At 42.6% G+C, this 22,873-nt stretch overlaps 1 protein-coding gene across 3 annotated transcripts in view; it reads left to right on the plus strand.

Moving 5' to 3' along the window:
• The first annotated feature begins 1,200 nt into the window (after window positions 1-1,200).
• The window catches only part of FAM214A (family with sequence similarity 214 member A), a 54,109-nt gene continuing 32,436 nt past the window's right edge, over window positions 1,201-22,873 (plus strand). The window contains exon 1 of one of the 3 annotated variants that reach the window (XM_026648289.2): window positions 1,201-2,336. In XM_026648289.2, coding sequence (XP_026504074.1) covers window positions 2,321-2,336 — 16 coding nt within the window. In that variant the 5' untranslated portion in view covers window positions 1,201-2,320. Of the gene's footprint in view, window positions 2,337-20,090; window positions 20,214-22,873 lie in introns of those variants that run through there. The other 2 variants (XM_026648290.2, XM_026648288.2) reach the window with 2 other exon arrangements.

Genomic DNA, 22,873 nt, shown 5'->3' on the forward strand with positions numbered 1-22,873 from the left:
ACACATTTAAATCCTGCTCATACCGGGAAGGGTGTGTTTGAATAAATTCTGATCTGGGACAGGGGAAGAAGGGGAGATGGTTTCCTGCATAAATCCTGCCCACCCTGGGGAAGGACTATCTGTACAAACTGTAACTATAGTGGGGACATGGTATAATGTGCCTAAATCCTGGGGCTAATGAGGAAATGACATCTGCATAAGTGCTGACTACAGTAGTAGGAGTGGGTGTCTGCATCACTGCTGTTCATAGTGGCAGGGAGGGGGTGTCCGCAGAAACCCTGATCATAGGGTTTTTTGTTAAGTATTGGGGGTAGCCGTGTTAGTCTGTATCTACAAAAACAACAAGGAGTCTGGTGGCACCTTAAAGACTAACAGATTTATTTGGGCATAAGCTTTCGTGGGTAAAAACCTCACTTCTTCAGCTGCATCTGTAGAAGTGAGGTTTTTACCCACGAAAGCTTATGCCCAAATAAATCGGTTAGTCTTTAGGGTTTTTTGTTGTTGTCCTGGCCTATGCTAACTATATTTACACTAAGCTGGGCAGCCTGTCAGTCAAGCCAGCTGCAGCTCCCTTCCCCACCTGTGGTGGTGGGATTTGGGGGAGGGGAGAGGAGTCACCCTTAGGCAGCAATCAGGCCTAAGTTGTTCTTGGGCTTTGTTGCTATAACAACTGAGTTCCTTCCAGGGCTCGGGGCCAAGGAGGAAGTGACGAGAGGAGATTGGCTGTTGTTGGGCCATGTGACCCTGGCAGTGTTTTGACAGGGCAAACAGAGCCGGGAGGAGGGGGAGCGGGGCAGGCAGGGGGATGAGTGTGCGAAGGGAACGCAGGAAGGGGTTTAGCGGGGTCCTAGCGCTGCCCAGCCGCCGGGGCACACTTGTCCCCGCCGGGGCCCTCCTCCCTTCCCCCTTCTGGCCTCAGGTGAAGCCGCTGAGCTTAGCACACGCCCCCTCCCCCCCAGCCCTGCTTCAGCGCTTGGCAACGCCTGGGGTGGATGTGATGCGTGCGGCCCGTTTGGCCGGAGGCAGAGAAGTGCCAGGCGGCGAGGAGGAGCGTTAGTCAGCAGCGCGGAGAGGGGGCGGGCGGGCAGGAGGCAGAGCCATGGACAAGAGCCCTCTGCGGCAGCAGGGAGAGGAGGGGGCCGTGGCCGGGGGGAGGTAGAAGTGAGGCGGACGAGCGGAGGGCAGAGGCGGTGCCGTGTCGGGGGGGTGTGGTGGCGCTGCCAGAGCAGGTATCCGCTCCCCTCAGCGGCCGCCCCATTCCCCGGCCTCGCTCAGGGAGATGAGCCTGTGACATCGCGCTCGGACCCGGGAGGGAGAGGGGGACGGGGCACGGCAGGCGAGCAGCGGCTGTGGCCGGGCGCGGAGGGGGAGATGAGTGGGGCATGCGGCCGCCCCCGGCGCTAGCCAGGTGCCGGTGCAGGGCTAGCCCGCCCCGCAGGGGGCGTTGATTGGAGGGGGTGTCTGTGTGACAGGCGGAGCGGGCTGCGCAAGCCCTGTCAGACGCGGGCAGGTGGGGGGCACTGGCAAGGAGCTGGTAGGGCGGGACGCGGCTGTGCCGGCTGGTACAATTCCCCTCCTCCCCCATCGCAGTATGCCAGGAGAGGGGCTAGGCGGGCAGGCAGAGCGGGGTCGCTCGTGAGCGGAGGGTGTGAGAGACGAGTCCGAGATCCAGGTCAGCCCTGGCTGGGTGAGGAGGCAGCGAGATCAGCCGGGGCACTGACTGCGCTAGGGGGCGCGGGGATGGGGCTGCCCTCTCTTCCAGCCCCTTTTGCGATCGATGGTGTGAGGGGCTGCTGCTAGTCAGGAGCATTGGTGTAGAGGAGGGGGAGGACAGTTGGAGGGGTCTGGCGTCTTCCCCCTCCTGGAGCAGGTAAAAAGGAGTGGACTCCAGGCAGCTTGGGCCGACATTGCCTGTGGCGGCTGTGACTCAGAGGCTCTTTCTGCTGGGGGGGTGAGTTTAGGTGGCAGTGGTGTGGGATTTTACCCCGGCAGGTTATAAATAGACCTGCTCAGACGCTGTGTCAAGGAAGGACACATTGGCAAGTTCGAGAGAGAGAGAGAGAGAGACTGGCTGTGTTTAGCTTTTCTCCGCAGACAGCTGCTGCCACCACAATGAATGCAAGGAGGAGGCCTAGCTGTTAGCAGCAGGATCTTGTAAGCCCTAAGGAGTGGAGTACTGGGTTTTATCTTATTTTATTGTTTTACACACAAATAAATAAAAGTAGCCAGAGAGAGCATCAGAGAGTCTTCTGAAGAAGGAGGAGGAAAAACCTTATAAGCTCATTTCAGAGATCTGGGAAGAAACGGACTGGAAGTGAAAATGAAGCCAGAACGAGGTAAATGATTTATTAAGAGTTTATTTTTTTTCTAATTTTAGAAACAGCCTGTTTTTTAAGGCCTTCCTATATTATCACTGATTCTGGTTGAGGGGGAAGGAGAGAATTCAGCTGCTGCTTTGGTTCAGTCCAGGAAATACTGAAAAGGGTATAATATAAGGTAAGGTGTAGTCTGAAATTGATTAGGCAGAATTGGATATTGTTAGTGGGTTTTTTTTAAAATTCTGCTGTTTAAATGGATTAATTAATTTTACCAGTAGAGCTCAGGGAAAGGAAGCAGAAACTCATTGTAGTAACACCTTTTGCCCTGGGAGATAGTATCAGTTAAACATCAAATAGAGTTGTATTCAGACTATTATCATACAATTGCAACATTTTAAACAAAGAAATCAGCCACAGATACAGTCAGGCACCATCCGGCAATCCTGGCATAAATCAGGGATATATAAATGCAGGTAAGTGCAGCCCAGAAATACATCTAAAACCACTATAACTGTTAAAGAATATTTATTTAGGTTTGATACATGGGATTCTTTTTAGTAAAAAAGTCAGGTAAACAGTAAGCAGCAGGTTGAAATAGACATATTGTTTAAAGGTCATTGCTGGTGTTGATCATATTTTTGTATGACTAATCCATAGGCAAAATAAGGTGCACTGAGAATGTATCTGTTTCTACCACTTCAGCTCTTGTATACAGTATAACAACAGCTGCTGATGCCCCTAGAGTTAAAAATATGTCATGGCTTCTCTTCTAAACCATATTATTTGGGTATATTGCTGTAAAAATTTGCCTCATTTAGCCAACAAGCAGGCTGTGAGCAAATTTTATTATTTGTCATACTAAAGATTTTCAAAAAATCTTGCATAGTTGCTTGTATAAATTTCTTTTATTTTTTTTCTGTTTTTCCTGCTGCTATTTTTTGTTTAACCTAACTGCTTTTTAGTTTTGAAAAACATATATCTCTATTTTCCTGTAATATGAATAACTTTTTTGGTATTTGAGAAGTGCTTTAAAATAGTCTAGATATTGAGGTGTTAAACATTTAATATGCATGTGCAGTAACTACTTTCCATTGAGCTTTTTATGATACAATTGTTAATACGGACCTTGCATAGATGCCTATTATTATTTTCCACACTCTGTAACATCCTTTGTAGACATCATATTCTGCCATCGTATATTAAAAATGTACAGCACGGGTTGATTAGTAATATGTAAATTCACAGTTTAAAAACAATTGCTTATACTTTAAAACAGGTAGGTGCTACTAAGAAGCAAAGGAGCATTATTATTTTTTTTTTTGAAAGCTGACTTGCAAAGCAAGCTGTTTGTAGTGTGCATCTTTAGACTTCAGATCACATGACTGAAGTTTGAAAGCTTAGCTGTCTACCACCGAGGTGAACTCAAAATTTCAAAATAAATAATCAGATAAAACCAGAGAGTCAATATTTGCTGTTTTAAACTATTCTAAAAGCTCTAATTGACCTTTGTCTATGCTTTTGTAACTCATAACAGATAGGAAAATGCAGTTGTCTAGTTCATATTTTAAGATGCTTGTGGAATGGTTAATGTCTTTTAATCAATATGATGAGTGGATTTGTTGAGAAACAAGAGTGGTAAGAGTGGTAAAAATTTTTCATGGAAACTGGCATTTAGTATATTGAGATTACATTTAATTATCTCTAAGAATCTAAAGACAGTATAGAATGTTCAGTAAAGTGTTTAAACTGCTTTAGATCAACAGCAAATGAAGGTAAGTTGGGGTTTTTAAAACAGTCATAGCTATTTTCACAACAAATAGAGAAAGTGAATAGCCATTTTAGTAAATGAATATCTGTAGCTTAAATGTGTGCTGTTTGTTAATGTACTTGAGTAATACCATATACAAAGGGGGTTATGAAAGTGCTGCCTAAATGCCACATGCAGCCCACAGAAGCTCTTACAGAGGCACGAATCATGCAAATGTTTACATGTGCTGCCTTCTGCATAGCAGCTGCACCACAGTAGAGCAAGCAGTCAAGTGTGCAATCACCTGCTTCCATTTGTTGCAAATAAATAGTGAAGGACACAAAACAAGCATTGCTGTCAGTTTGCCAAGGTTTGTGGTACGGACCTCCAACATGTTGGACAAAGACCCATAATGAGCATACAATAGGTAATCGGAAAGAAGGAAATTTAAAAGATATGGAATAAACTTATTTTGCATAATTGTTGATAACTCCAGTTTAACTGAGAAATTTTAAAATCTATATTTTCAAGGTGGTTAGTAGTCTGTATGTTTGAGCCTTTGTGTCTGTGCACAGAAGAATACTGTACTTCTGCATTTCTGAATTGGATGAATGGGGCGGGTCATTTGAACTGGATTTTTTTTTCTGTAGATGTATATGCCTTCAAAAACCAAGTGGAGAAAAGATTTGTTTTTTTTTTAATTAAGGTAATGCTTAACTAAGACTTTACCCAAAAGGATTGAAAGATACAAATGTTTGAGGGGGAAAGAAGGAGGATGATTGTTTGACATACCTTTATCACAGTACCTAATTATGAGCTTTTCACAGAGACCAGGTCTACACGACAAAGTTTTGTCAGCATAGCTATGTCGGTCAGGGGTGTGAAAAAAACCACACCCCCTTGTCAACATAGCTATGCTGGCAAACGCCCCAGAGTAGACGTAACTATGTCAACGGAAGACTGCTTGCATCAGCATAATTAATGTCATTCAGGGAGGTGGTATACTGGCTGACAAACTGTTGGTTTATGCTGTGCCTACATGGGGGCTTTGCCAGTATAACTGTACTGCTGTAGCTATACTAGCAAAGCATTTGTAGTGTAGACAAGTTACAGAGTCACCAGTAGAGAGGAATGGCAGACAGGGAAGGAAAGAAGAGGGGAACTAATTCTGATGCCCCACTCTTACTAACAGTGGGGTTTTCATAGGACATTAGCTCTGAGGGGGGAAAGTTTATGTGGGATAGAGGTTTATACCAGATACAGGATCTAAAATACACAGTATGCTTTATAATGAGAGAAGTTTGAAAATTGCAAAGGATAAAGACAAGAAATGTTTCAAGGGAAGTGGCTGGGAAAGCATGAGTATGGACCTCCAAAAGACAAGCTCATGGAGCAGTCTTGGAAACTAGGGAAACCGTTCGTAGATCTGGAAGTGCAAGGAAGGATGTAGCCTCATCACAGTTAAATGTGAGCCCTCATTGGCTGTGTCTTCACTAGCCTTTTTCACTTAAATTTCACTGCAGCTCCACCACTGGGAGCATTAATGTAGATAGGCAGCTGGCCCCTTAACTGCTGTCACCTAACCCTGCTAGGTCTAGATTACATGGTAGTGAAAGCATTGATGGCCACTTGTCTGCACTAGCATTATTACTTGGTACGTTGTTGCCAAGTCTCACAATTCTATCACAAGTCTTGCAATATTTGGTGTTTTTCCTGGAGTCATGTAATTAAGTAAGAATCTCAGATTTCATTACCAATCACAGAAGCTACAGTGTGCAATTTTAAGAGAAAACAAATTCCAGTGTTGACAAAACCATGTCTGTGTAACGTCCTGTCTGCAAGTACAGAAATTTGCTCGCACAGATATACTGTTCTCTTGCAGTGATGGTGTTCGGCCTCTTTTGCTCTCAATAGGTACCTGCCTATTGCATTCCATAAACTAGTTATTTTATGTATAATTTAATGGAACCAGGTTCCAACAAGATGTGTACATATACACTGAGTTGCTGTTTGGTCTTACTAATGTATTAACCCTTCTCTTTCCTTACCCCTTTCTTCTCCACTGTTTGTTACGCTTTTGTGGCTCATTTGTGACCCATCTAGAATTAGACTGTAAGTTCTGTAGGAATCATCTGCACTTTTAAGTGTTAATTCCTTCCCACACCATCCTGCTTTAGGGAAAGGGGAAGATTTCCTGGCTGACTCGCTTCTATCCTGTCATCCAAGCAAAAAAAGAGGAGACCATCAGGCTGAAGATTATGCTCCTCTCTCCTTCCTCCTTTCCAGAGAAATCAAGACTGGAGGTGCTCAGTGGTCTGTTCCTAGCAGTTGGGTTGAGAGAGACCCCCTTATGTCTCTTTCCAGTGATCAGTGAGGGGAAAGCTGCTAATTCAGCCTTAATAGAAATTTGGCCAGCCTTGTCACATTGAGGCTGTACATGAAAGACTTTCCAGTGGGTGTAGGGAGAGGGGATGAAGACTGGGATTTACAGGAAGTTGGGAATAGTGCTGGCCACAAAACAAGAATTTAGTGTTGTGAAAAATTTTGAGGTTTTAGAATTTTTCATTTTACATTAGAATGAAACTGAGACCTTTTGACATTTTTTTTGTGGGGGCGGGGGAAGAAAGCCCATCCTGCACCTGAGAAATCTTTCCAGATGAAAGTTTTGTTGAAACAGATATATTTTGCTTTTAATTAATTGACATTTTCTGAAGAGAAAAGTTTTGCTGAAAAATTCCCAACCAATTCCAGTTGGGAGCCTGTTTGCATGAGCACTTCTTCCCCTAGCCAACTGATACTGAGTGCATTTTTTTTTTTTTAAGGGGACATTAAGGGGGAAACTTTTGTTTCAGGTATAATTTGTACTTTTTTTTTAACTTCACAGGGGTGTCCTTGGCAAGTATTTTAACAAGTGGTGAATAGTACAGCAAATAGATTAAGTAATGAACAGACTCTTTTAAAAAAAAGAGATGTGTAATTAATTGCATTTTAGTGTCCCATACATAAGCCCCTTCATTTTCAGTTTAAACCAATTTTTACTGAAAAATTCCTGGGCTTTACAAAGTATTATTCAGTTATGATTTTCATCCTACTTTTTTATCATTCAAACGTATACATGTATGTGTGTATATATGTATAGTTTATTAGGAAAATACAATACATTGCATGAGATACTGTATATGTATTACGATAATATATTTGTTTGTGTGTATATGCATAGCTGCCTGTTGAAGTAAGGCTATGTATTAGTCTAGAAGGTACACACAACAAACAGGCACACATGCAAGCTATGAAGCATGTGCATCTGAATGTACTGATAAATCTCACGCCCACCACGTACACATTTCAAGCTGTTAGCAGATAACTGTTTAAAGATTTTACACACTAAAATGGGAAGAAAACAGAAATCTGTATCAGAATATATTTCAGAACACAAGGAAGTATTCGAAAGTTTTAAACCAACAAAAACAGGAGAAAAGGATGAAGTTGAGTGTATGTGCTGCAAATGATGTGGTCCAATTATTAAATGTAAATATTTATGGAACTATTAGCCTAAGTCTACAAGAGTAAACTGTTTATTCAAATGAAAACATTTATTTGGAGATTAGAGATGTATTGTTTTCTTAAACTCAGAAGTGGCATTATGTTTTGGGTTCGGTTTTACAGTTCTGCAGCAAACTACATCGATGAACGGAATTCAAAGCATTAATCCACTGAATACTTTTTTCTCCTGTCATTCCATCCACCAAAATAAACCCCAATATTTACCCAGAAAAATTATTAATAGTTTTTTGCACTGATTTTCACCTGTTTTTGTTGTTGTGGTAATAAACACTGATAAATTCCTGGGAAAAATTAAATAAAATAAAAACTGAAAATGAAGAGCCCTACCCATACAACATTGTAATACAGAACCCTTAATTTTATAATATCTACTCCCCCAATAAAATGGTGTCGTAAATACTAATTTTTGATATTGTTACATTTTGGAAGCTGACCGATTAAAATTTTGCTGTTTAAAATGAATAGTACAAGTTATGCAGACAACGTAAACAAAAAGTGGAAGTGATGCTACTTCCTGTTTAATAAGGAAACGATCATTCTAAATATGTTTCAATTATGCTTCTGGCTATAGGTGCCACAGGTAAATGCAGGGAAGGGGAGATTGAACTGAAGGTGGTGCTTCCTGTTTAGTGGAGAAATAATTTTGAAAATGATCAGTTGTGACTCTGGTGCCATGGTTAAATGCAGAGAGGGTGAGGATAAGATGGTTGGAGAGAGGAGGAGGCATGGGTGTGCTTTTCCTAATCTTAAGATTACTTTTGTAGAGTAATCTTTTAAAACAAAAAGATGATTCGGATGAAAAACGCATTGATTGGCGGTCAGAATATTACATTGAAATTCCATTTATAAGGCATGAAGCCGTCTAGCCTTAATCTATGGGGAAAACAGATTTGTTCTTGTAGTATGCAGTGTACCTATGCATACATGGTGTTAGAAATCAAGGTCTTTTTTCTTTTTGTTGAGGAGTTGGGTTCTGGTTTCTTTGATTTTTCTCTTTAATATCCACCCCCTTGCTGCCAAAACAAGACTGTACACTCTAGTAGTAAAAGATTACTATAAAAGTTTGCTTTAAGTAAAATTTTAACCATCAGATGATGGTTTTCTTTGTATTAATAATGAGACTTTTAAGAAGAAAACACTGGTTATTTATAAATGGACTTAATTAAAATGTTTCCTATTGTGAAAACTTACATCGTTGAAATAAAAACATTTATTGCCTAAAATTGAATAATTTTAATAGTACTGAAAGGCAAACTACTAAAGGCAATTGATAACTTCATCTGTGAGGTGGAAAATCTTAAGAATTTAGAATTTCCCTCTTCACCAGAGCCCTAGAGAGAGCTGCTCTGGTGTGGTTTCACTTTATATGTCTAGGGGTGGAGTTGAGCTCATGCTATCTTGGAAGAGAGCATGGGGATGGTGGGGCTGATGGTACTGCAACTACATGGGTTCTGGCTATTCACGTCAACCCCCCCCCCCCCATGTTGGAGGAAGTGCCGTGACTGGTGCAAAGGCAATAAGTCTCCACATCAAAGTGTCTTCCCCTGCACTGTTAGGCCTAGTCTACACTAGGTATACCTGCAGACCCACCTAGTGTAGATGCAGCTTTTGCAGTATAAGAGTGCTTTTGCCAGTCTAGCGTAGAAGCTAGGCTGGCAAATGTATGTTGTTTCTGGTATAACTGTGTCTACGCTAGGGCTTTTGCCAATATAAAAAATGTCACCCCTAAATGATTTAACTATATTGGCAAAAGTTTCTAGTATAGCCTTGATCTTACAGAAACCCTGTCATGTGGCCTGAGCTATACACTGGTCTGTGGATTTGGCCCTTATGACTTGATCCAGCACTCACCGAAGTCAAGTAAGACTTACTTGCCTTACAACTTTTGCTGATTGACTTCAGTTTAAAGTACACAATAGAATAAAATTCCACTTCCTAAAATCAGCAGTATTCTCTGGAATAGGAATAGTGTCACCTGATTATCACTTTGTGTTGTCACTTTTTACTACAGTACCTCTGTTAAAAGAATTTGCCCCTTCAGCACTTCACGCTGGCAAAATGTGTTTCTCTGTTAGTTTTGATAAAGGATTACCTCAGTACCTCCGTTAGAAAGGTTCTAAAAACGGACTTATTCTCTAATTGCACCATCAACACATATTTGTTGCATGTCTATCTAGCAGTGCAATAATTAGTCAATAGAACAATGTACTTTCATTGCAATTTACTTTTTAGTAACTATTTCCTCCATCTTGATGCAGTAACTACTAACTAAAGTCTTTCAAATTTTGAAAACCAATGACTTGAAATAGCTTTTAAGGTATGATAGAAAGTGTTCTTTCTTAGCTTTACTTTCTTCACATAACATACTGCTTGTGTTTAAGGGCTTCCCCCCCCCCCCCAGAGTATATATTAAGGCCAAATTAAGTCTTCAAACATGTAGTGTAGTGGTCTCAGACGTGCACATACAGTTCCATGGTCACTTTTGCACTTGTAGTTTCTCAAGTAAATCGGACTTCATGCATAAATAGGCAGTTAAGCACGTAAATAATTTGTGTGAATGCAAATGGAGCAATATGGGGCTTTGTGTGTGTGTACAATCTCACTTCCAGTTCCTGAAAATTCTCTATTCATATCATATCCCATACCCCCTCTTTTTGGCCTTTTCATTCTTCCTTTGGTATATATGCAGTTATACACAGTAAACAATGTACACTCATACTTGGATTATATATACAATTTGCTGATACTAAAATTCTAAAAGAGACTTTTTAAAAGGCTGCCTATAAATAAACAGTAATTTAATTAAATAATATGACCATCACAAATGTTCTCCAACCACTTTCATGTAATTATACTAGTTATTTTGACCAAATCAAAATTCTGACACTTATAATTTTGCTCATCATATAGTTTATATGTATAAAATTTGTTTTAATTTGTTATGGTAGATTTTGTAGCAATGAATATTGGCCTGACTTTTAATGTTAGCAGCTTAAAACAATTTTAGGAAAAAAACTATCGGACACTGTGCCAGAGAGCCTTCTAAAATTATGTAGACCTAAAAAATGAAACTGTAATAATGGTGAATAGAGGAGCTGTTTCCAAGAAAGGCTTGGGGAATGTAGAGAGAATAACTACGTATGCAGTCAGGGAGGTGAATAAAGCACTTCAGGTAGCAAAACTGGGGGAAAACCTAATTTGTGTTCTGAACTTGATCACAGTCTCATTGCAAATAAATCCAAAATCATTGGTGTGTGTATAGTTTTATCTGCAATGATTCTGAAAAGAACAAATTCAAAATAATGGAGCTTGTTTCCATAACACTGTTTCCATTTGAACTATTTAACTGCACCACTGGGTGCATAATATTTTTGGTTACATGCTCTGGAATATTTTAATAGCATGCAATCTTTCAAGATTTTCTGTGCTACATAACAAATCTCTCATGGGTGAAGAAGAAATAGTTGGCACTACTAATCAGTGCTCTGTTTCCTAATTTGTTATTTCTCTAGAGTTCTAACATCCTAAACCTAATATGCTTGTGATACTAGCTGCGGAAAACTGCATTAATGCAAAGTTAATGCTGCATTGTTAAAATCAGGACATACAAAAGCTAGGGACCTGACAGCAATGTTAACTAATTTGTTGGTAACTGTCTATTTAATAGTGCAATTTTTTTTTTTTTTTTTTAAGTTTCAGTGAGAATGTCCAAGAGGAGGGGTGGGAAAACCTTAGGGTTACACTTGGACAGAAGGAAGAGGTAAGATATTTAGATATATTTCTAGTTATAGAAATATGATTTGACTTACAATTTAATACCATTAGTATAGCAAAAAGATTCAGATTTATAGTCACCTTAAAACAAAGTCAAAGATTGCTAATTTCTGGTAAGAATAAGAAAAAGTTGGAATGTGTTGGTTGGTGAGGAAAAGCATAGATGTTTTACTCACTCATATTAGACAATCAAAAAGGTATAGAAACATGGTCTAGTGCAGTGGTCTCCAAAGTGGGGTGCGCGCACCCCAGGGGGTGCGCAAGAGGATCCTTCGGGGTGCGCAGCAGGAGAAGCATCGCCAGACCCCCCTCCCTCAGCAGTTCGGCTGGGAGTCCGAGCGGCTTTTTTTTTTTTTTTTTTTGCTTCGACAGTTCGGCCGGGAGCAGGGAGTGCATGCTCAAAAATTTTGTACTGATGGGGTGTGCGATCAAAAAAGTTTGGAGACCACTGGTCTAGTGGATAGGGCATAACGCTGTGAATCAAGAGACCTGGGTTTCTGTTCCTGGCTTTGCCACTCACCTGCTGTGTGGCCTTGAGCAAGTTCCTTCACCCCCTCTGCCTCTATTTTTTCTTCCTAACCTTTGTCTGTTTGATAAATTCACTGTAAGGTCTTCATAGCAAGGACTGTATGTGTCTGTTTGTTTGTACAAGACCTCATTCATGGGGTCCCAATCTCAGATGGAGCTTCTTGGGGCTATCATAAAACAAATGATAAATATAATAATGGATTGGAGGCATCAACAGATCTATATTTCTATTACTATGCTTTCAGAAGTCCTTCTGTAAATACTTGAGGGGCAAGAGGCATGCATGTTTTAGACCTTAGAATGATTTTTAAATATTTAAATTCTTCCAGGAAATATTGTAACCATTCTGCTTTAATATTACATTAGCATTTTAAAAATTAATCTCCTTAATAGTTTCTACTTAATGTCATTTAAGGCCCTAATGTGCTTCCACTGAGGTCAGTGGATTTTGCCATTATCTTCAGCGGCAGCAGGATTAGGACCATAGTGATCCCATTTAGGTTTTGAAGTTCACATCTCAGAATATATCTTCACTGCAGAGTTATCTTGGGTGATTGGCACTCAACTTAGCCTGGGTGTGAGCATCCACACTTTAAAGCCATACCCAAGATACTGGGTCCTTACTGGCACTACACTCACTCGTGTGTGTTGCTAGACTTCTGGGGGCATATCCCATGGCTCTTTATGCTGAGACACTCTGATTTTTCCCAATGAATTGTGGGAAAACTTGTCTGTCCTTTTAAACACATGGGGGAATTGTGGGAAGGCATTGGAGGACTATCAGCACTTGAGTGGTTTAGCTTGCATCGTTGCTGCAAAATGGACAGGCTAGCAGCTCTAGTGAAAGTAGAACCCAGGCTGTAGCTCAGACCACTAACTGTACCAGTTCTCCTGGGTTGAAAGCGCCACTAAACTCAGGCAAGAGGGTTTTGTGTGTGGATGGAAGGGATGTTAAGGAAAACACTTGAGTTACTTTTCCAGTGAAGATGTGAAATATATGGGCAAGGGGAAATGGGTTAGTTTTCACCATGTCTAGTTGTTTTGTCTGAGCATTTTTTGTAAGTCTGGGTAAACAGGGCAACAGTACGTTTACTTGTCTGTTTCGTCTGAATTTTCAAAATGCATCCACAGCTGAAGAGAAACCCCCGACCTCACCCCAAAGTCTCTGCTTTGTCTTTCTGCTGGATTAAAGAGGAATTTTACTGTGTTTCCATAGGGAAGGGAATTTCACACCAGTAGTCACTGAGTAGGGACTAGACTATCGGGATCAGCCTGAACAGAGAATGGGTAGTGAGATCACAAAGGATGATAAGATTAATTACCGTTCAGCTAAAATAATAGCAGATACCTACTGAGCCTGCTCAGGAGTGACTCTTCCTCTCTGGCCCCCAATGATTTTAACTTTAATTTGCCCTTTTCTTCCCCCAAACCTAATAAAGTACACCGATTTTAGTAAGGATATTATTCAGGCCAGGTTTCAAACTACTTCAGATGTTACTTTTCAATAAAAACATGATTGGAGAGGGGTTTTTTACTTTGAGGGGAAAAATGTTTCTCCCTCGCCTCTCCATTGCAGTACTTATAACTCAAAAAGGGTCAAAGGGATTCTGTTCAAATTCCATCATTGAGCAGAGACCAAACATGGAAAATTGAAGCCCAAAAAGAATACATCTGGAAAGTTAGGAGTATGAAGAGAGGGGTGAATAACAACGGTTGCTGCCATAACTACAGTAATAATTATTCTCATGCAGTACTTGGAATGTTCAGATATAACAACTGCAGATGGGCCATAGAGGTAGGAAGAGTATTGAAGACTCTAGTTTCAAAGGAAAATTTAATTCTGATTCCTTTAGGGGTGTTTGGATTTTTTTTTAAATGTAATTTGAAAACCACTGTTATGTTCTAAAGCTGCAAAAAATGTATAATTGTTGAAGGCTAATGCTGTGCCATGAAATGAGCTTTGTTTAGAAGCTCACACACACTCTATTCATGAGGCCTTGTTACGTAATATGTATCTCTTCTACAGCATTGAACCATACTTATTTCACCTGCAAATAATTTAATAAAACTTATTTTCTGTCAACAAAATACAATATAGTAATTCAAGGAGGCCAACGGCCGAGGAGAGGCCCATGTCTGACTAAGAAATGATCATTAATGACCTTTGTAGAGAGAGGTTTTGCTGAAGTGTAAAGGTAAAAGATTACAATAATTCAAGAATAGAGTAAGGGCTTGTCTGCACTTAAAGTGCTATAATAGCACCAGGGTTGCCAGGTGTCTGGTTTTCGACTAGAACACCCGGTCAAAAAGGGACCCTGGTGGTGCTGACTGGTCTGTTAAGTCTGGTACAACGGTGGCCCGGAGCTAAGGCAGGCTCCCTGCCTGCCCTGGCTCCGTGTGGGTCCTGGAAGTGGCCGCCAGGTCCCTGTGGCCCCTATGCACATGGACGGCCAGGGAGGTTCCGCGTGCTGCTCCCGCCCCAAGTGCTGGTTCTGCAGCTCCCATTGGCCAGGAACCGCGACCAATGGGAGCTGTGGAGGTGGCACCTGCAGGCGCGAGGACAGTGTGTGGAGCCTTCCTGGCTGCCCATACACCTAGGGACTGGACGTGCTGGCCGCTTCCTGGAAGGCGCAGTAAGTGCCGCCAGGACCCTGCACCCCAAACCCCACCCCCTGCACCCCAAACCCCTCATCCCCGGACCCACCCCAGAGCCCACACCTCCAGCCGGAGCTGTCACCTCCCCAGCACCCCAACCCCCGTCCCAGCCCGGAGCCCCCTCTTGCACCCCAAACCCCTCATCCCGGCCCCACCCCACATCCTGCACCCCCAGCTGGAGCCCTCACCCCCTCCTGCACCCTGGTCCAGCCTGGAGCCCTCTCCTGCACCCTGAACCCCTCATTTCTGGCCCCATCCGGAGCCTGCCGCCCAGAGCCCGCTCCCTCTACCCTAGTCTGGAGCCCTCTCCCGCACCCCAAACCCTTCATCCCTGGCCCCACCCCAGAGCCTGCACCCCCAGCTGGAGCCCTCACCCTCCCATACCCCAACCCCCTGCCCCAGCCCAGTGTAAGTGAGAGAGGGTGGGGGAGAGTGAGCGACAGAGGAAGGGGGGATGGAGCGAGCAGGGGGCGGGGCCTCAGAAGGGGCAGGGCAGGGGTGTTCGGTTTTCTGTGATTAGAAAGTTGGCAACCCTAAGTAGCACAGCTGCCCTGCTATAGTGCTTCAGAGTAAACACTACCTATGCTGATGGTAGGGGCTCTCCTGTTGGTGTAGGTAATCCATCTCCCTGAGATGTGGTAGCTATGTAGATGGAAAAATTCTTCTGTCGACCTAACACTGTCAACACAGGGACTTAGTTCAGCTTAACTACACTGCTCAGGGGTGTGGATTTTTCACATCCCTGACAGACTTAGTTAAACTGACCTAATTTTCTAGAGTGGAGCAGGCCTAACTGGTTATGAAGTTGAAACAGCAGGAGTGGATTACAATGCTCAAGGAATTTGGAAGTGAAGAGCAGGAAGTCTGTTATAGGACAGGGATTGGCAACCTTTGGCACACGGCCTGTTACCCTGGCGGGCCGGGCCAGTTTGTTTACCTGCCGTGTCCGCAGGTTCGGCCGATCACGGCTCCCACTGGCCGCGGTTCACCGCTCCAGGCCAATGGGGGTTGCAGGAAGCGGCGGCCAGCACATCGTCGGCCCGCGCCAGTTCCTGCAGCCCCCATTGGCCTGAAACGGCAAACTGCAGCCAGTGGGAGCCGCGATCGGCCGAACCTGCGGACCTGGCAGGTAAACAAACCAGCCCAGCCTTCCAGGGGGCTTACCCTGGCGGGCTGCGTGCCAAAGGTTGCCGATCCCTGTTATAGGATAAGGGAGACAGTCATGTATTTAAAGATAGAGGGCAAGGAGCTTGATGAAAGAAAGAATAGGGAAGAGGAAACTGAATGCAGTCTAATATTAATCTAACGCTTCAAGGTTAAACGTTTCAGTTTCATTTTAATAGCCTTGTGTTGGTATTTGTCAATTATTGTTCCATAATGTTCAGTTTTTGTGTGTGTCTTTCTTTTTTTGGAAAATGCTTGTGCTGAGTGGTTAAAATTCACTAAGCTCAGCATGGCGGACTATCATTGTACTTCTTTTGTTTGGGTATACTTTCAGGCATTGAGATGTCAGTAGCCGTGTTGTTATGAGATATATTGTGGATGCGTTAGAAGGCACAGTTAAAGTATGCTGCCTGATGTGCAGTTGCAGACGTGATGCACACAGTGAGGCCTGGTCTACATCAGTGGTTCCCAAAGTGGGGTTCGCAGGACATTTCAGGGGGTTCGCAAGAAAAATTTCATTAATGGCGGCCAGAGGACTCTGCTGGGACCCAGTTGCAGGGCAGACAGCCCCAGCCCCAGGGAGAGCAGGGCCGGGCAGTTTGAGCTGGCAGCCCAAGCCCTCCCCTGTCAGCCAGGGAGCCGGCAGCCTGAGCCCCGTCGGCAGCCCGAGCCCTCCCCTGTCAGCGGGGGAGCCGGCAGCCCGAGCCCCAGGGAGAGCGGGGCCGGGCAGTTGGGGCAGGCAGCCCGAGTCCCGGCGGTCAGTGGGGGAGTCGGCAGCCCGAACCACAGCGCCCCGCGCAGGGCTGGCAGCCTGAGCCCCAGGGAGAGCGGGGCCAGGCAATTGGGGCCAGCAGCCCGAGCCCTGCCCCCGTCAGCGGGGGAGCCGGCAGCCTGAACCCCAGCGCTCTGCGCGGGGCTGGCAGCCTGAGCCCCAGGGAGAGCGGGGCCGGGCAGCCCAAGCCCCGCCCCCATCAGCGGGCGAGCCGGCAGCCCGAACCCCAGCCCGAGCCCCAGGAATTTGCCAAATCTCATCTAAAGCCAGAACCACATCCCTCCTTGTTACCACCAGCCACAACCTCACCCGAAACTAGAGGTGGGTGAAAAATATCAAGCATTTTTCACTGAAAGTTTTGAATTTTTTTCACATTTTTCAAAATTCCCCAAGAAAAATTTACAAAAAACTGAAACGGAAAAATGGTCCATTTTCAAAAACTGTTTTCATGAAACATTTTTCTGATTTTTGAAAACCAAAAATGAATTTATTTTTATTCAAAACCATTTTTTTTTTTAAACAAAAACCAAAAAAACATTTTACAGAAACATCTTTGGTTTCTGGTTTTTCTATGTTCGTTAAAACTTTCAATTAAAAATATTTTTCAGAGGTTCATAGATTCCGGGGCCTGGCAATTGGGGCATCCATCACACTGAGGAAATTTAAACTTAAATCCCTGAAAATATTCATTTTTAGGAGGGGGTTCACGAGATTTCACAATTTAGTGAAAGGGGTTCGCGGGCTGTTAAAGTTTGGGAACCACTGGTCTACATTGACTACTAAGTCATGGCCAGTATCATGGCAGCTAATTTTAGTTTTTCATAATTGTTTTGCAACACAGTAAAATTTAGTAACATAGCAAAGTTACTATTGAGACTGCATCTAGACTACCGCATGCATTATTGGGCTCTGCAACATTAGAAATATCTTAACAAATTGGATTCATACGAAGAGCAACAAATGATTAAAGGGCTGAATAGACTGACCTGTGAGGAAAGATTAAAATCAAAATATGTATAGCATGGCCAGATAGCTACTAAGACACCAATTCTTTAAAGAATGTAAATACCAAGTAGGTCTAAGAATTAGAGTACGTAGTGCAAAGAGGTAGGAAAATGAATAATGGGATGAAAATTTTCCTCACCCAGTGTGTGTGTTCTAATGTTGAGAACTGTTAGACTGTAATTGTCTTTCACTTGAGTCATTTTAAAACTGGACTAGACAAAGAACTAGAACCTGTTTTAGGAAATAAATTTGCATTGGCTGGAATGTAGACTTTGGGATGTCTATACTGCAAAGGAAAACAAGTCTCAGAGACTGGGGCAATTGACTTGGGTTCTCTGAGCCTGGGCTCCTGGGCTAAAAATAGCAGTGTAGATGTTTGGGCTTGGGCTGGAGCCCAGACTCTGAAATCCAGGGAGGGTCTCAGAATCTGGGTTCCAGTCCAAGCCCAAAAGTCTGTGCTGCTTTTTTTAGCTCTACAGCCCAAAATCAGTGAGCCTGAGTCAGTTAATCTGGGCCCTGACACTTGGTGCCCCAGGTTTTGCTTTGCAGCATGGTTGTACCCTAGGTAATTTTTTCCAGTGCTTAACTACCCTTACAGTTAGGAAGTTTTTCTTAATGTCTAAACTAAATTTCTCTTGCTGGAATTCAAGCCCATTATTCTTTTTCCTGTCCTCAGTGGATAAGGAGAACAATTTATCACCCTGCTCTTTATAACAACCTTTTACCTACTTGAAAACTGTTGTCATGTCTCTCCTCAGTCTTTGCTTCTCTAAACTAAACAAACCCAGTTTTTTCAGTCTTTCCTCATAGGTCATGTTTTCTAGACTTTTAATCATTTTTGTTGTTCTCCTCATGGACAAATTGGAGAAAGTCCAATCTTTCCCAAAGTGTGGTGCCCGGAACTGTACACAGTACTCCAATTGAGGCATTATCAGTGCTGAGTAGAGTGGAGGAATTACTTCTCACGTCTTGCTCACAAAACTCCTGCTAATACATCTCAGAATGATGTTCGTTCTTTTAGCAACAGTATTCCATTGTTGACTCATATTTAGTTTGTGATCCACTATAAATGCCAGATTATTTTCTGCAGTACTCCTTCCTAGGCAGTCATTTCCCATGTTGTATTTGTGCAGTTGATTATTCCTTCCTAAGTGTAGTACACTGCATTTATCCTTATTGAATTTCATCCTATTGATATCAAACTATTTCTTCAGTTTGTCAAGCTCATTTTGAATTCTAGTCCTGTTCTCCAGCGTGCTTACAGCCCTTCCCAGCTTGGTATCATCCGCACACTTTATAAATGTACTTTCTATGTCATTATCCAAATTATTTATAAAGACATTGAATAGAATTGGACCCAAGACAGATCCCTGCGGGACATCACTTGATATGCCATTCTAGCTAGACTGTGAACCATTGATAACTACTCTGTGTGGTTTTTCCAATCAATTGTGCACCCACCTTAAAGGAGGTTAGTCTAGGCTATATTTCCCTAGTTTGTTTATGAGAAGGTCACGTGAGCCAGTATCAAAAGCCTTACTAAAGTTGAGATGTATCACATATACTGCTTCTTTCCTATCCATAAGTCTTTTTACCCTATCAAAGAAGGATATTAGCTTGGTTTGTTCTTGAAAATCCATGTTGGCTGTTACTTACCACCTTATTATCTTGTGCTCACAAATTGTTGATTATTTGCTCCATTTTCTTTCTGGGTACTGAAGTTAAGCTGAGTGGTCTATAATTCCCTGGGCTGTACTTATTTCTCTTTTTATAGATAGGTGCTATATTTGCCATTTCCCAGTACTCTGGGATTGCTTCTGTCCTCCATCATCGCTAATGGCTCAGAGATCTGTTGATATGTGAAAATTGGGTAACTTTTCCTACACACACTCTGAATACATAGTTAATTGATACACGTGGTAAAATGTCCATATATATACTTGGCTAAACCACAGGGGTTTTCTATGTACAGTGGGTATATATTTTTTCCCATTGCACAGCGTTTTGTAAATTTGCCTATCTAATATTCAGTTTACTGTGATATAGTATGTGTCCTTATTGTCGATTGATATTCTTATTTGGTAGGGTTATTTTTAATTGTGAATGATTTCCTTGCACTAAGAGTTCCTCTGTGTAAATGTAATACTGTGAAATCTTTATACAGTGTAACAAATGAATTCCCTGACACTTCACCCTTCATACAATGTTGTGTGTGTGTGTATATAAATAATTAGGTCAGTTTGCATATTTTTATTTTTAATAGCACTTTAGTACCATTTTTAGTAGCTTCTAATACTTTGTACTGGTCTTTCTGCTGTTCTTTCCTCTCTGTTTGCCCAAACACAGCTGAGTTCACAAGAGGAGAAAAGAAAACAAGATACTGCTGCCAAGCAGACAGGAAACTGTAGTAGACCTTGCGAGCAGTAAAGGGTTTAAGCACGCCTTCCACCCAATCAGCTGTGAGTGCTGTTGCTATGTGCACTCTTACTCTGCCTTCTTTGTGAAAAAATGTCTTGCACGGAGAGGCTAAATATGCACCCAAAGCTGAACATTTTGTTTTAACCACTGCAGACATCTGGATCTCTCAGATACTGCCAGTGTAGCCCATTTGCAGCTAGGAGGCAACTTCCTTTACACAAGGATTCCAGTATGGTTTACAGTGGAAACAAAGGGCTGCATAGAGAAGGTGTGTAAATTGAAGGAAGTAATTTTAAATGCTTAATTTTTTTCCAGTTTTGACTAAATGTTTATGAAGGTGGGTTCTCCTTTCAAATGGACATAGAATTTTTACACACTTGTGATTAACAGTGTCAGCTTGAAAATATTAAACTCACATGATTTACATTCAACATTTTTGTAGTTCTTTTTCTTCAAATCATACTAGAAATACAATTTTAATTATATTGTTGATCTGAACAAAAAAGGGGGTGGGGGCAGGCAGGATGCAAGAAAGGAAAGAAAGGCCTGTCAAACACCGTGGTGCTCCTTTAATGCAATAAGGTTTTAAAAATAGTGAGATGGGGCTGAGGAGAGGGACTGGAACAAATAAATTCTTCCTATTATAGTACAAACTTGTTTCTCAGTGATTTTAGATTTTTTTCAGAGACTCCATTGGTACTAAATTTGACAAGGTGACAAGTTAGCTTATTGAAAATTTTGCTTCCCAAGTTATGAGCTTGAGAGATTAAATTTTGAACTTAAAAGTTTCAAAATATTGTTTTAAAAATATTAAATATATACTTTACTGAAGATATGTTCTCCCTTTCATTTTATACCTGGATCCAATGATACATGCATCCGGAGAAATGAAGGTGAGAGGGTTTTTTAAAAATTAATTTACCGTATATATCTCTGAGGAGCAGGAAGAGAAATTACTACTTGTGGCATTTTAAAGTGGACATCTGATATAATGTCATGTGTACTAATAGCCCTGGAATAGTTTTTATAGCCATATGTAACTGCTCTGGTTTTTTTTTATTTGGAGTGAAAATACAAGACTTAGCTGAATGTGTGTTTCTTTTGTGTCCTGTTTTTTTTTTGTTCATTTTTGTTTTTTTAATGTAGGTCAGGTTCCTTTAACAACACAGAGAAATTATTACAGTGCTTTCATTTGTGCTACTAGTTGAGTGCATCACAGTATTGTCAGTCTTTTGTAATGATTTGCTTACCCTAGGCAAATAAAGTTTATGCAAATAAGTCTCCACTTGGGCAATTAGAGAAGCAGACTTTAATATTTGGCAAAGTAATAGCTTGTCATCATTGGCTGTTCAGCTATAGCTATGCTGTGTGTTTAAACTACTGTTTAATAATATAACTGGTCTAGCTCAAATGCCGAATAGAGGATGTTGGTGTCTTTCACTGTGTGTAGTAAAACAGTGGTTTTCTAACTTTTTTTCTGGCAACCCAGTTGAAGAAAATTGTTGATGCCCACGACCCAATGGAGTTGGGGATGAAGGGTTTGAGGTGTGAGAGGGGCTCAGGGCTGGGGTAGAGGGTTGGTGTGCAGGAGGGGGGTCATGGCTCTGGGCTGGGAGTGCAGGCTCTGGGGTGGGGCCAGGGATGTGCGGTTTGGGGTGCAGGAAGGGGCTCTGGGTTTGGGGGGGGCTCAGGGCTGGCGCAGGGGATTGGTGTGTGGGGTTAGGGTGCGGACTTACCTTGGGCGGCTCCCAGTCAGTGGCGCAGCAGGGGTGCTAAGGCAGGCTTCTTGTCTGTCTTGGCACCACAGACTGTGCTGCGCCCCAGAAGCAGCCAGCAGCAGGTCTGGCTCCTAGGCGGAGGCGCGCAAGCACCGCCCCCCCCAATGGGAGTGCGGAGCTGGTGCTCGGGGTGGAGGCAATGTGTGGAGCCCCGTAGCCCCCCCAGCCTAGGAGCTGGACCTGCTGCTGGCTGCAGCGCAGTGTTTGAACAGATAGGGACTAGCCTGCCTTAGCCGAGCAGCACCGCCGACAGGACTTTTAGAAGTGCAGTCGGCGGTGCTGACCAGAGCCCAATACCTTACATTCCGCGACCCAGTACTGAGTTGCGACCCACAGTTTGAAAACCCCCGTAGTAAAAGATTCTCCAAAATATTGGCAATGGCATAAAGATTACCTAATTACATATATTCTTGTTCTGTATGTCGGACTTATTGATGTTGTAGAATGGGCCAGAACTCTGATTTTAAGCAAGCTTTTTGAGTTAAATGTTCATCCACTGCTTAGGAATGAGGAGGAATAGTCCCACTGGTGTAATCTTGTGGCTTGTGTAAGGATATCTGTTGTGATTCACTGAGGAGTATTGTTCTAGGAAAGAGTACTAGAGAAAATTAGAGAAGCCTCAGTGAACCTTGCCATCCTTTTAATTTACCTGACTAATAACTGTATTTACAAATATTTACCATAATAGTGTTTTGGGTATCTTGTGAATACTGCACAAATGTAATCGGTGTGTAGCATAACAGAACCCTTTATAAAAAGAAACTGCATGCTGTTAATATCCTTAAAATTCTGTCTCCTGACTATTTTTAAATTAAATCATAGAATATCAGGGTTGGAAGGGTCCTCAGGAGGTCATCTAGTCCAATCCCCTGCTCAAAGCAGGACCAATTCCCAACTAAATCATCCCAGCCAGGGCTTTGTCAAGCCGGGCCTTAAAAACCTCCAAGGAAGGGGATTCCACCACCTCCCTAGGTAAAGTATTCCAGTGCTTCACCACCCTCCTAGTGAAATAGTGTTTCCTAATATCCAACCTAGACCTCCCACACTGCAACTTGAGACCATTGCTCCTTGTTCTGTCATCTGCCACCACTGAGAACAGCCGAGCTCCATCCTCTTTGGAACCCCCCCTCAGGTAGTTGAAAGCAGCTAT

This window comes from Terrapene carolina, unplaced genomic scaffold, assembly GCF_002925995.2.
Source record: "Terrapene carolina triunguis isolate 2854851 unplaced genomic scaffold, T_m_triunguis-2.0 Scaffold67, whole genome shotgun sequence".
In the NCBI taxonomy this organism is placed as follows: Eukaryota; Metazoa; Chordata; order Testudines; family Emydidae; genus Terrapene; species Terrapene triunguis.